Source organism: Ictidomys tridecemlineatus, chromosome 4 (genome assembly GCF_052094955.1).
Source record: "Ictidomys tridecemlineatus isolate mIctTri1 chromosome 4, mIctTri1.hap1, whole genome shotgun sequence".
Taxonomy (NCBI): domain Eukaryota; kingdom Metazoa; phylum Chordata; class Mammalia; order Rodentia; family Sciuridae; genus Ictidomys; species Ictidomys tridecemlineatus.
The window spans coordinates 141043917-141056753 of NC_135480.1; the positions used below are offsets into that span (position 1 = coordinate 141043917).

Below are 12837 nucleotides of genomic sequence, written 5' to 3' on the forward strand. Positions count from 1 at the left end.
AATATCTAGGGCACTGGTAATAGACAAACTGCATTGTACATTCTGTACAGTTCTTGGGTTTGGAAAATTAAGTTCCAGATTCTAAGTGTTGTTTAATACTGTTCAGCAGTATTGGAGACAGAGAATTTTCCATATTAATTAAATAGATTTCACATTTAAGTCTGAAGGATGAGGAATACCATGAACCATTAGTTTTCTTTTTTTTTTTTTCCAATCTGAGGGAGGTATTTTAATTAATCCAAACTCTGTATCTTCAGTATTTAGACAACCTCGTATCTCTTGTCACATTTGCTGAGAAGTCACATACCAAAATAAAATATACAGGCATGTTTGTTGTGGTAGATTGATATTAGCTTCAACTATGGGAGGACTGCATATGCAGGAACTCTTTTAAGTTAAATACCAATAAAAGTTGCCATAGACAGGTAATGACAGGAAAAGATACAGAAAAAATTCACATTATTTTACCTCTGCTTAGTCCTAAAGTGAAGCATCTTGTTACATGTGGTTTTATTTTGACTGGTTAATTGTTCATGAAATTCTTTATATTTCTAAATGCCTTCTTCAGCATTAATTTAGACACAGAATGAGAACTTTCTTATGTGCATATATGAATATACCACCAATGAATCTCCATATCATGTACAACCACAAGACTGGGGTCCTAATTAGAATAATTTATATTTCATGTATGTATAATATGTCAAAATTCACTCTATTGTCATATATATCTAAAAAGAACAAATAAAAGAATAAGATATATTCTATGCTTGTATAATTATATCAAAATGGACTCTACTTCATGTATAACTAAAAAGAACTAATGAAAAATTGTTATAACAGCACACAGGATTGGTGCATTGGGTCTGGCAGTCAACAATTGGGCATATCATCAAAATTCACTAAAAAATATTTTGCTTTATTACCCATTTCTAAGTAAGGTCAGACACATTTCAGTTACTCTTTCTTGAATAAATAATGTATCCTACCTCCATAAAATAAAGGCACTATGCAAAATATCTGCTTCTGTAGAAGACCTAGAAAATGTTCTGCTTAAAATAAGATATATTTTTTCTTATGTGACTCATTTGTTTTCTAGGGCTTACTTGCTAAGTAGTTCAGAGATTTCTAATGTTTCCTTCTACAAACATAGCACAATAAAATATTCTCTCTGTATAATATTTCCACAATTGTACCTGAATATTCATGTATTTACAAACTGGAGTCTTCCTAATTATAAGAAATGCTTTAGAGAGAAAGAAAAAAAATTATGTTGTCATTCTTAAATACAACTAATTACCAGCTTTATATCATTTTCTCTTACCATTCATCTGTACAGTAATTGCTGACGTCTACTAAGTCTGCCTAAAAATTAGTATCTTATGGGTTTACTTAGTTGTTTTGGCCCATTATATAAACTAAATATAGAAGTTGGTGATCATGTTTCTGTTGATAGACTCAACCATTGAATCAAAGACAGTGCTTTTTGAAGAAGAGGTTAGATGAAGAGCACTTGTTCAATGATTTTTAATGTTATGCAAATTATAATCACGCAAGCAAAGCTGTGTAAAGTAAAACATTGACAAAGTTTCACAATACCCATTGTTTTGAAACATGAATTTTTCACACAAACTTTTTAAAAACTAAGAATCACATAATCCCAGAGCTGGCAGCACCAAGAATTAACTGAGTTCCTATTATTGCTACAAGGCTTTAGCTGGTAAATAGAAATAGCTTCCCACCATCGACACAGTCCTGAGTTAGGCAAGGTCTTCAGGAAGTCATCTCATACAAAGTGGGAACCACCCTTTCTGAATGACCTGTACTATAATAATCATGATCTGTGGCCTGTGGGCATTAAGACTTAAAAATAATTTCCTATGCTGCATCTCCTGTAAAATAGGAACCATTTTCCAACTGCAGATAAATGATTCCTATAAGCACTTTAGATTATATATGGTGATCTTCACATAAAACCAAAGCACTGGTTTGAATAAAATTCTCAGCTATTGAGGCATTTTACTGCAACATACCCAATGTTTTCACAAATGCCTGAACTGATCATAGATTGTGATTTCATGTCAGAAGAGAGAGAAATGCTTTAAAAACCAAAGCTGTATGGAATGTAAGACATTCTTCTGCTCCTGCCACCTATCTCCCTCACAATGCCCAACCTAGTCTTTGTTTAATCCAACATAGAAAATTTTTACTTTATTGGGAGTGCTGGATGAATTGCATAGTAGTCAGAATGAAGTGTGACCAAAGTCTAAGAGGTTATCTTACACAAAGAACTAGGGCTCCATGTGTAATTAGAAAGCCTTAGGTCAACCTGGAATCCTGTAGAATGCAGCTGCTGAATCCATTATCCAAACTCACGTTTTTTGTGTGCTATGATGTTTCCAGTTCCAAAATTGTAAAAGCTGAAGAGCATGGCAAGCCTCTTGCCTCTTTTTGCTTAAAGCAACTTAAAGATTGTTCTAAAATTAAATTCTAATAGAATTTCTAAGAACTTCTGCAAGACTTTGGTTATAGAAGAAGATGAAAAATGACTGCAATCAAGTAAGGAACTAATCTACTTTTCCCAAAAATCAACCCCCCACCCCAAAAATAAACAAGAATTTACACACACACACACACACACACTTCCTTAGGGATCAACTTTTTTCCTGAATAATACATATTTTTTAAAATGTCAATCTAAATCACATTTTTTCAGGTGTGGGAGTTGAATTCATCTGTAAGTTTAGCTGAGCAAGATAGAATTTGTGAGGATCTTGTCAAAAGGAAATTATATTATTTTTTTTAACAGCATAAAGAAAATGGCAGTGAGCTATATTAGTCCTGCTACATATGCAGGGGATTCTCAAAATGTTTTCTTTGTGCTAATAAAAATATATTGTTCTTGGTATTTTACAAAGCTTACTAAAAATTCACATCCCACAGATTCTAACTTATAAATTTGTGAATTTTTCCTAGAGATTTTCAGAATAGCCTATGTCCAAAATATAATTTAGCAAAGACAGTTTGAACAGAAAAATCAAAGAAAAACAAGGAAAAGAGGGAGAGAGGAGACACATCCTGATTGGCTAAACCTTCCAGGTGAAGCACTATCAATATAACTGGTAGCAGTGACCTGACATAGTTCCCCTGGACATAGAATTTTCTTTGAAAACCCATCCTAGAACTTGACTCCATGAGTTGTACAAAAAACAAATTGATAGTTTTTACAGATGCATCAAAATATTATAATTTAGGGTGGGGATTTTTGAGGTCCATTATCAAGATATTCAGATAGGCTTCAAGGATCTGTGAACCCCCTTAAATTGCATGGAGGCATTTTTGTATCCATCCATATGTTCCCTTTTCTGAAGAAAGCGTTACTCGCTCTCCTGAGATTCACAGAAGAGTGCCAAGATCCTTGCCTCCACAAATTAGGTTAAGAACCATTGCTTTAGGTCATTGCTAAACACTAGGTATCACTTTCTTTACCCTGGAAACAAAGGCTGAGTAAGAGAGATGTGACAGAAAAGTGTTACCATGCATTAGCAAGTTTAATTTATAACAAGCGTGGTATTTTTAGACCTAATCTGATTCTCTACCTCTCCTAACTAAGAAATTTAAAAATGCTTTTATTTTAGGCTAAAATAGCTTTTATTGTCTATGGAATAAATTTTTCAATGTTTTATCACTGAAGGAAATAGGAAGGAATTTGGAGTTATAGACATATAACTTATGAGAAAAGGGATACTATGCTCCAATTTTTACTATTTAATTTTGAACTTTGTATTAATATACTTGCTTTAATTATTCTATTTTATAATCAGTCTCATTCCAATACAGAAAACCCTAACCTGAAAATGATTCTATGTTTCTAGAGGTTATAACATTTCCCAACATTGACAAATATATTGGCAGGAGATAAATTGGCAGTTTATTACTGTCATACAAATTAGCCTTTAAAAAAAAAAAAAAGTCGATCTTTTGCATGGATGAATCCTCTCAAAGAGAGGACTTTTCCAGCCATCTTGCTTGCTGTCCTGTAGACCCTAACTGGAACATTCTAGAAAGTTCATTTTAGGACTTCTTCCTCCTTGAGAATACAGAGTGGATTATACTTGATCTGAGAGTTAAAGTCCCACTAAATTCATGCTCAAGAGTCAGAATTGGGCAAATTTTTGGAGTAGATCCTAAAATGAATGTAGATATATCCATTTTATACCAAACAGGAAAATGGCATATTGTTCCTTGATAAAAGGCATAGGAGCCTGTGTTAAAGCAAAGCAAAGGGAGAAATAAAGTAGTATATATAGTATTTTGAGAAATACCTCATATCAGAATTTCACATTGGAAAAGATGCCTTCTCTTCCAAAGTATATGAAAAGAAATACAAATCCCTATATGGGTGGATATTTTTTAGGACACCAAGCTCTCTCCTAGAAGAGGTGTGCTCTACTAACATTTCAACTTAGCTTTTCGTCTTCAGAGCAACTTCCATTTACTTAGTGGTCATGGTCAGCAGCCATGCAAAAGTATCCCCTTCATACATACCTAGAGCTTGAGAGAAACCTAGTGTCCAAGACAGTAAGGGATCCTGGGTCAAGACAGAGCAGCAAGACCATTCACTCCCTGACTTGGATTGGAAGAAATAATTCTCAAAACCTCACCATCCACAAAGACTAGCAGGACCCCAGGTCACTTCTCTCCCCAGGTTCCTTCTGGAGAACAAAAAGAAATCTTGGCTTAATCAACAGGCATCCTTTTCTTTACATTTTTAAAATGTAGATTTGAACAGCACCCATTTTGGTGTATCTGGCATTTGGAAAATTCCCTTAAAATGAAACTCAAATAAAAAAAATTTTTTTTCTAACTTAGAGTAGATAAAGCCCTGCAAGACTGAAGTACTCAGATGTTAAAAGTAAAACAGGTCACATAAGTCAAATAAGATCTCTAGAGCAAGAAACAGAATCCCAAACTATTATTTGCCACTGAGAAGCAGTTTTTTTGATATAAGATAAAACCACAGCAAAAGGGACTAAGGGAGAACCAGGTGACCAAAGGTTTGATGTTTTTTTTAAGTTCATATTTACAGAAGTGGCAAGATTTCAATTTTATCTTTTTAAGAGAACTTTTAAGATGACCTTCTAATTTTTCTGTTACTTCTCAACTTCCTAATTATTCTGGGGACATAGGGAGAGAAAATACAGTGTAAATCCAAACTGAACAAAAAGGAGTTATCAGTGAACGGTGATGATACTTGAAATGTCACTTGAAAATGAATTTAATGTCTCGCTGTGTCTCATTTTAAAAATTTGTTCTTTTTAGATATACATGGCAGTAGAGTGTATTTTGAAATATCATACATGTATGTCAGACATTTCATTTTTTAATTTTTTTTAGACCTTGTTGGACCTTTATTTTATTCATATATTTATATGTGGTGCTGAGAACCGAACCCAGTGCCTTACACATGCTAGGCAAGTGCTCAACCACTGAGCCACAACCCTAGGCCCATCAGACATTCATTTTTAATACTTCCATTTAATACGTTAGCTTGAACTACACATGCAGCACTGATACAAGAATATTTTTACCTAAAAATAGCAATGTGCCATGGCTTGGAATAAATAGCTTAAAGATTTTCAGAAAGATCTGTGAAACCCCTTAATTCAACTTAGTTCACCAAATGTGTACTGATCACGTGCCTGGCGCCTTGCTCAGTAGAGAAGAATTTGACTGTGGCAGGTGCTGTGTCTCCTGGGGAATCAGTTAGGACCACCGTCCTGCTGAGCACCAGTAATCAAGCTGATCGCCTGTGGTCAGGATGCTAGACCTGCAATTTAGCCAGCAGTTGATTCAACCACCGCTCTGAAGATATTCAAAGTCTTTAATAAAGAGAACTATTTAACATTTTCTTATCGCTCTCATAACTTCAGGAGGGTGGCAATTTTTAACTTGCCATTTTTTTAATATAGGAAATGGAACTACTGGATAGATAAGAGACTTGCTTAGGATTACATTTAGCTTCGAATCTTTTGGCTGCTGGCCCAGTGCTTTTTCTGTTAACCGGTTCCTTTCTCTCCCCTCACCGTAGGCTCCCCGCTGCAAAGTAGGGTAATTGGTGCCTTAGCTGACTTGTGCATCCGGACAGCTGTGGGGAGAGGGCAAAGTCAGATGGATGCCCTGGGGGTGGGATTCTGCTAATGAGTTTTCTGTAAATTTTCATTCAATATTTTATCCCTTCATATGTTGTCACCTCCCCTGTGCTCAGTAATTTTAGTTTTTGCTTTTTGTTTCTCTTTTTGTTTCTTTGGTTTGCTGGCTTTGTGTTCTTTTCTCTTTTTTCCCTTTTCTTTTCCTTTTTTAATGCAGGAATCGGACAAGGGGTTCCGGTGGTGGCACTCATCGTGGAAGGAGGGCCCAATGTGATCTCCATCGTTTTGGAGTACCTCCGAGACACGCCTCCTGTGCCTGTGGTGGTCTGTGATGGCAGTGGACGGGCATCTGACATCCTAGCATTTGGGCATAAATATTCAGAAGAAGGCGGGTAGGTAACCCCTGCAGCCCATAGTAGACCCAAGGGCAAAACTTGTGTTTGAAGCTTGGAAAAGAGGGTATGAGATGAGTGTTCCAGTAGCTCAACCAACACCTCACATCAGAATCAGCTATGGACAAATTGTCTAAGTGATACATATGGAGGGAGAGTGGTGGGGAAAATCAGAGGAACAGACCCTAAATGTCCTATGAAATGATAAATTCCATGGATTCTGTACCAGACTACACTGATAAGAGAGTGAGGAGAAGAAAGGAGATTGTAGATGTGGTCATCTTTTCTCTTCCCTTAATTTCTCCTCCAAATAAGGAAAAGCAAGAATGGGGTTACAATACATGAAGCACAGTTAATCTGGACCAAATAGTGCAGGTTAGTAACCAAGTAAACCCTGGATGTGCAGCTTGGCTTCCAAACACCAGCATTACCAAGCTGCTGTACAAAACATTTGGTGAAGCCCATCATAGTAGCTACGCCGGAGACTGAGACAGGAGGATCGTAAGTTCAAGGCCAGCCTGGGCAATTTAGCAAGATCCTGTCTCAAAATAAAGGATAGCTCAGTGGTAGAAAGCACCTGGATTCAATCCCCAATACTACAATAAATACAGTTAAGAAGCATTTGATGGATGATGCTCTTAGGTCCTGCTAGACTGGCTTGGAAAGTTAGGGGGAAAAAAATGGTAGCTTCTCTGGTCTTTTTGTGAAATCCTCTTGAGTCACCTCCCCATGTACTTACCTTGGTTCATCTGCTGTCTAATGCTGCTTTCACCAGTCCAAAGCCCTCAACCCTGAAGGACTCCTTCACAGGCCCCCTCCAATCTGAGTTCCTACTCAATGACTATTGGGGTTCAAGCATTCTTGCAGATATACAGATCAAAGTAACTCATGTCAAAGTATGCAGGAGTTTAAAGAAGAAAACACAAGAAAGTCATTCATTTTTAAAGAACTTAATCCAATCAGTTTTCATAACCACACAAAATTAGGAGCTGGGGATCTTTTATTCATGCTTTTTATAAATGTCCAGCGAGTGTCCTGCACTATGTCATATGTTGAGATAAAAAATGAAAATAACAAAAACTACCACCCTTAAGAAGTTACTGTCAATCTAGTAAATGGGTGAGCATATAGTTACCAAAAAATGGCAGATGAGCTGACCTACTGCACAGGACACTCCCTCCTCTGCCTCTCCTATCCAGCCTTCCTTAAAGTAAAGAGACTTCACCTTCTAGCTCAACACCACCCCTCCTCTTTCCTTCCTAACTCTGTCTTGCCAGCTGCTCAGCCCTCCAGGTGAGCCATAGAGCAGGTTTACCTCATTAGTACAGAAACCTAAATATCTGAATTAAGGAATAATGAAAGGCATGGGGCTTCTAGCCAGACAATGGTTTTAGGCCTAAAGAGTTGATACCAAGAGAACCTCTGCCTTTTTTTAATTAAAAAAATTATCCATATTCCTCACTTTTTAAAATTAACAATATGTCTTTTTCCAGAAATAAACAAGAATTTTATAGTTTTTAGCTTTGGCTTATTTTGTGCTTCCTAATGTTTGCAGATTATTTTATTGTATTCCTACAAAGTAGATACAGATTTGCATTCAGAATGCAAGTTTCCTTTTTAAATGTTAAAGAAAAAATAAGCCGTTTACCTCCACATTTCAGGCTTCCTAGGTCTATACATAATGAAAGCTGGGACTTAGCGTCTTTTATTTATTATTATCTTGGGTTGTGTGTCTTGAAAATGTTCAAGTCTCCCATAAATTTGCCCTTCCTGTTCCTGTTTTAATATGGGAGAAATTTGATACATCTTATTGTTTGGGAGGTATACTAGATAGTTTAACATAGTAGACAGATATTCAGAGAAGTTAAATGGTTTTCTAAGACCACAACATACCTTAATCCTAGACTAGGATTCGTTCTAGGATATTATAGAAAGTCACTGAAATGTGTTTTGAGATATGTGCTTCAGTATTTCTCATAAAGTATTTCAATGAAGCTGTGTTTTAAATATTTAAAAGCAGTAAAGGTATGCCCAGCTTCCTCTTTGAATTATAATTTTTTATTTTTTTTATTATTCTCTCTATCCCAATAAAGATAAAACCAATGTATTCCTGGTTGCAACCAGTGTCCAAATTGAAGATCCCTATGTCATGGGGATCCCTTCCCCATAGAGGCCATCTCCCCCATTCCCAAAATCAATACTCCTAACACCATGCCCTTTTAACTTGGCAGTCCTACCTCTAATTATTTTATGGTTGAAATATGTGAAACCACAATCCCATGATGTGGAATCTTCATAAATATATGAACATGGCTATGGTTAATTATCAAAGAATATGAAGTATCTACATAAACTAGTACAGAGATAAGAAATATAATTTTATATTTTTATATTTTGAAACTTTAAATTCAAACCTTAATATTTACAATGCTTAAAAAAGTAGAAGCCTGAAGCTGTGTGTGCATGCACATGTCTGTCTATTCACATATTCTATATACAGATTCTCTATATATAGATATGAGAGAGAGAGAGAGAGAGAGAGAGAGAGAGAGAGAGAGAGAGAGAGAGAGAGAGAGGATAAAATGTATTCCTTCTCCAGGAAAGCAGTGATAAATTTATCATGATAAATTAAGTCAGAATGTTCCTTTGCCATCTGAATAACTGCCAGAATTAATCATGTTTATTTAGCTTGAAAGGAAATTGTCTAGCCACATATGTGCAGCCAATTTTAAAAATCATTTCCAAAGAACATTATTTTGCAGTAGTGTGCTTTCTTTTTTGCTAAAAAGAAGACCTGGTTCACCTAGACTATATACACCAGGAAGGATTTCTTTGATTTCTGAAAAAGTCCAACATATTTGGACATATTTCACTATAAATATAAAAATATAACTGCACATATAAACAAATATGTCATTGTACATATAAAATTAGATATAGGAAACATACACATCCTATTTATGAAAACTATTTCAGGATTGAATCAGTATCTTTTCAGTTACTTTGGTGATATAATTATGATTTTAAAAATTGTTAATTTATAGGTTTTTAAACAAGACAGGTCAAAGGAGTATAAATGTGTATATTCAGCTATATACTCTTTCATTTAAATTCTTGGAGTAAAATTTTCACACCCTGTGTTTTAACTTTTGTGTTCTTTCTGTTTTCTTTAAATTCCTTCCCAAGAACATGAATTTGAAAAGAGAATCAATTTGGAAGCAAATTATAATTGGCAAATCTGATTAGCTTTTGTAGAGATTACCTGAGGTAGAAAAAGACAGATAATGCAGATGAGTTTGGATAAACCAAGAGACAACTGCAATCAAATTCTTATTTTTGTCTTTTTCTCCATTTCTCTGCAACATATACTACCTGAAAGAAAACCTGTTTCTCATCTGTCATGGTTTAGAATGAATCAGTAATCTCTTTCCCTAACTGATTTAATTGCTTCAGAAATATTATCAAATTGTATTTCTTAATCACAAATGACTAAATGCTATAAATGCAAAAATATCTATGCTACCCAATTAGTGTTAGAATTGCATAAGATGTTAAACACCAAGATCCCACTTTGGGTTGTGTTTGATTGGGTAAGACAAATAGCATTCACTGCCCACTTTTCAGGCTGCCATCTCCTGATGTTGAAATCAGCGACTCCTTTGCCTGATCATTGTCAGCCTCCAGTCTCAGACTGCTAAGTGTGGGTCAGTCCTTCATTTATCATTCAGGGAGAAAGTATTTTTGAAATGAAAAAAATATTAGTTTGAAAAAGACACCTGAATGCATATATGTTCTGAGATGATGCTCCTTGTTCATCAAAATTTTATCACCAATATATGTTTATTTTAGCATCTTTGTCCTCAAAACAGAAATCTGGATTTACCATTTCTAGACATCCTAGGATAAGAAGGAGAACCAGCTGGTAGCAGAAAGCCTTCAAGAATTTTAGTAGTCGGTTTAAAATTTTTGGGAAATTATCAGCAAGGCAAACACCAAGAGTCTGTTCACATTCTTATGTTCCAGTGGAATTTGTTTTAGATTCTATGAAAAATAAATGAGCAATGGCTTCCTCGTGGCAAAAGAATATACAATATATTCAAATACAAATTAGGCTTTCCTATTTAAAGGGAGCTTGATAAGAGCCCTTACATTTTTTGATGAGCTGAGGCAAAAGCATAAATGGAACATCACTAGAGATGAAAAAGGAAAACTATGTTGCATGACTTCCAATTATATAACCACAAAGTATTTGCAGAGATTTGGGGAAAGTTTCTCTTAGAATACACATCAAAATGACCAAATATGAGAGAAAATCACCAGAAAAGTAGGAATTTTAGTAACCCTGATGAAGTCTCTAATCCCTGGGGTCTATCATTCTGTGCAATGATCATAAATGTTTTATCCTGCTGCTCCAGAAATTTCCAGCTTAAGCTGAAGGATGGCAAAGCCCTGTTATTTATCCCTGTACTACCTGCAGAAAGTAATTGATCTTGATGGTCTGTGTTCCAGCATGATTTAAACATAATTGAAATGTCAAGTGAGAAAGAAGGAAATGGATATCAAGCATCTTGATTTCAAATGTCCATTTTAGTTTTTGTTAATTTCCTCTTGCATTGCCTCTTTTTTAGCATTTCCTATAAAAAATGTCAAAACTTGATTTTTTTTTTGAAACTTTCTTAGAATGAAAGTAAGGAATCTTGGTAATATCTTGTACAGACAAAAAAAATACTAGCAGCTTTATTCATTAAAAAGCATTATTTTTGCAAATTTGTTTTCCAACTTAACATTCATGGGGTGCCTACTATGTACATGGAACTACAGGAAGATAAACAAGACCTAGACCTAGTTGTAAGGGATGATGTAATGGATACTAAAACACACAGACATGAATGCATGAGAGGGTCGTGCATTCTCTGATAAAGGCGCACAATATAAGAAGAGCACTAGGAAAAATGCCCATGTAGAGCCCCCCTACACACACAAGAACCCTTTCAAATGTGCTAATTGTCCTAAAAAATGGCAATATAATTTATTTCTCCTTTTCTCCTTTCCATTAAAATCTGGATCTAATCTGAGGGTCAGACGAGATGACAGAAAAGAAAAACTAATATTTGGTCCTCTCTTGCGTACTTTAAAAGTGATTCACTCTGAATAGGATTGCAAAAAGTTGGTAAAGAAAAATTATTTGAGCTGGTGTGGTGGTATTTTATGTGTTTGTGTGTCTATATACATATACATATATATAGATATCATTACATTGAATTTACATATTTAAGTTTAATGTAATGAGTTTAATCCAAGAAATTCATTTAATAATGTATAATTAACATAGTCATATAATAATCCTATTGAATCATAATTATTATATATAAATGCCTATACTATAGTTTTATACATACCTATATGTTTAAAATTGAACTGAAAACATAGAAAGAACAGGCTTTCAAAATCAATCTATCAATCACTAAGTATTTTTGAATGTTTATTTTAAGTAACATGGGTACTAGAAAATGAAGCAGAACTTTCCTCAAGGGATGTGTGTACAATTCCATTTAAATTAATATAATAATAATTTTTAATTAAATGTTATAATTTCTGAGAAGTCAGGAAGTTCCACAGAGGATTACTGCAACTTTTGCCTCATAAAGATATGGAAATATAGCCATGTAAAGACACAGACATATAGCTACCTATGTCATTGTATCCAAACTCTATATTTATTTTGTTACAGTTTGCTCTTTAATCCCTCTATGAATTAAGTCTATGAATGAAGCATGGACTTTAAAAAACAATTATCTAGTTTAGGGAATAAAATGTCATGGAGGAGAAAAGTGTTATTGATCTGAATGAACAAAACAGATCCCTATATTGATTTAATTTGCATTAGAATTGCTCCACTCTCAACTCACTGGGAAACTATGTCTTTGAACATGAAGAGTAAACATCAAAAAAATCATAGCGGGGCAATCCGTTATTATAGAGAAATTCCTTTTAAAGAACCACTGTCTATAATTTTCAGAAAACCCATCAATGCCAGGTGAAGATTTCAAAGGTATCTATTACATTCCCCAAATATTTGCTTAGCTAACACTCGACCACTTGTTTGACAGAAAACATTCACAACAAGCATGTGATTATGGAACTTCAGCATACCTAACAGTCACCTGGAGAGCTTTAGAGCATATAGATTCCTCTGATTCCCCTGTATGTCCTGATTCTGATGGACCAGGGGTGAGGTCCAAGAAACTATTTGAAACTAAACCCCAGGCGATTCCAATGAGAGTAGTCCGTGG

General features: G+C 34.9%; 1 protein-coding gene across 37 annotated transcripts in view; it reads left to right on the forward strand.

Moving 5' to 3' along the window:
* Trpm3 (transient receptor potential cation channel subfamily M member 3) overlaps positions 1-12837 on the forward strand; it is an 819042-nt gene that overhangs the window by 595460 nt on the left and 210745 nt on the right. For all 37 annotated transcript variants that reach the window (XR_013438078.1, XM_078047505.1, XM_078047535.1 and 34 more), the window contains one exon: positions 6370-6544. Coding sequence is in view for 36 of the 37 variants with exons in the window: in XM_078047505.1 (XP_077903631.1) it covers positions 6370-6544 (175 nt within the window). In the remaining variant the exon portion in view is untranslated. The remainder of the gene's footprint in view (positions 1-6369; positions 6545-12837) is intronic.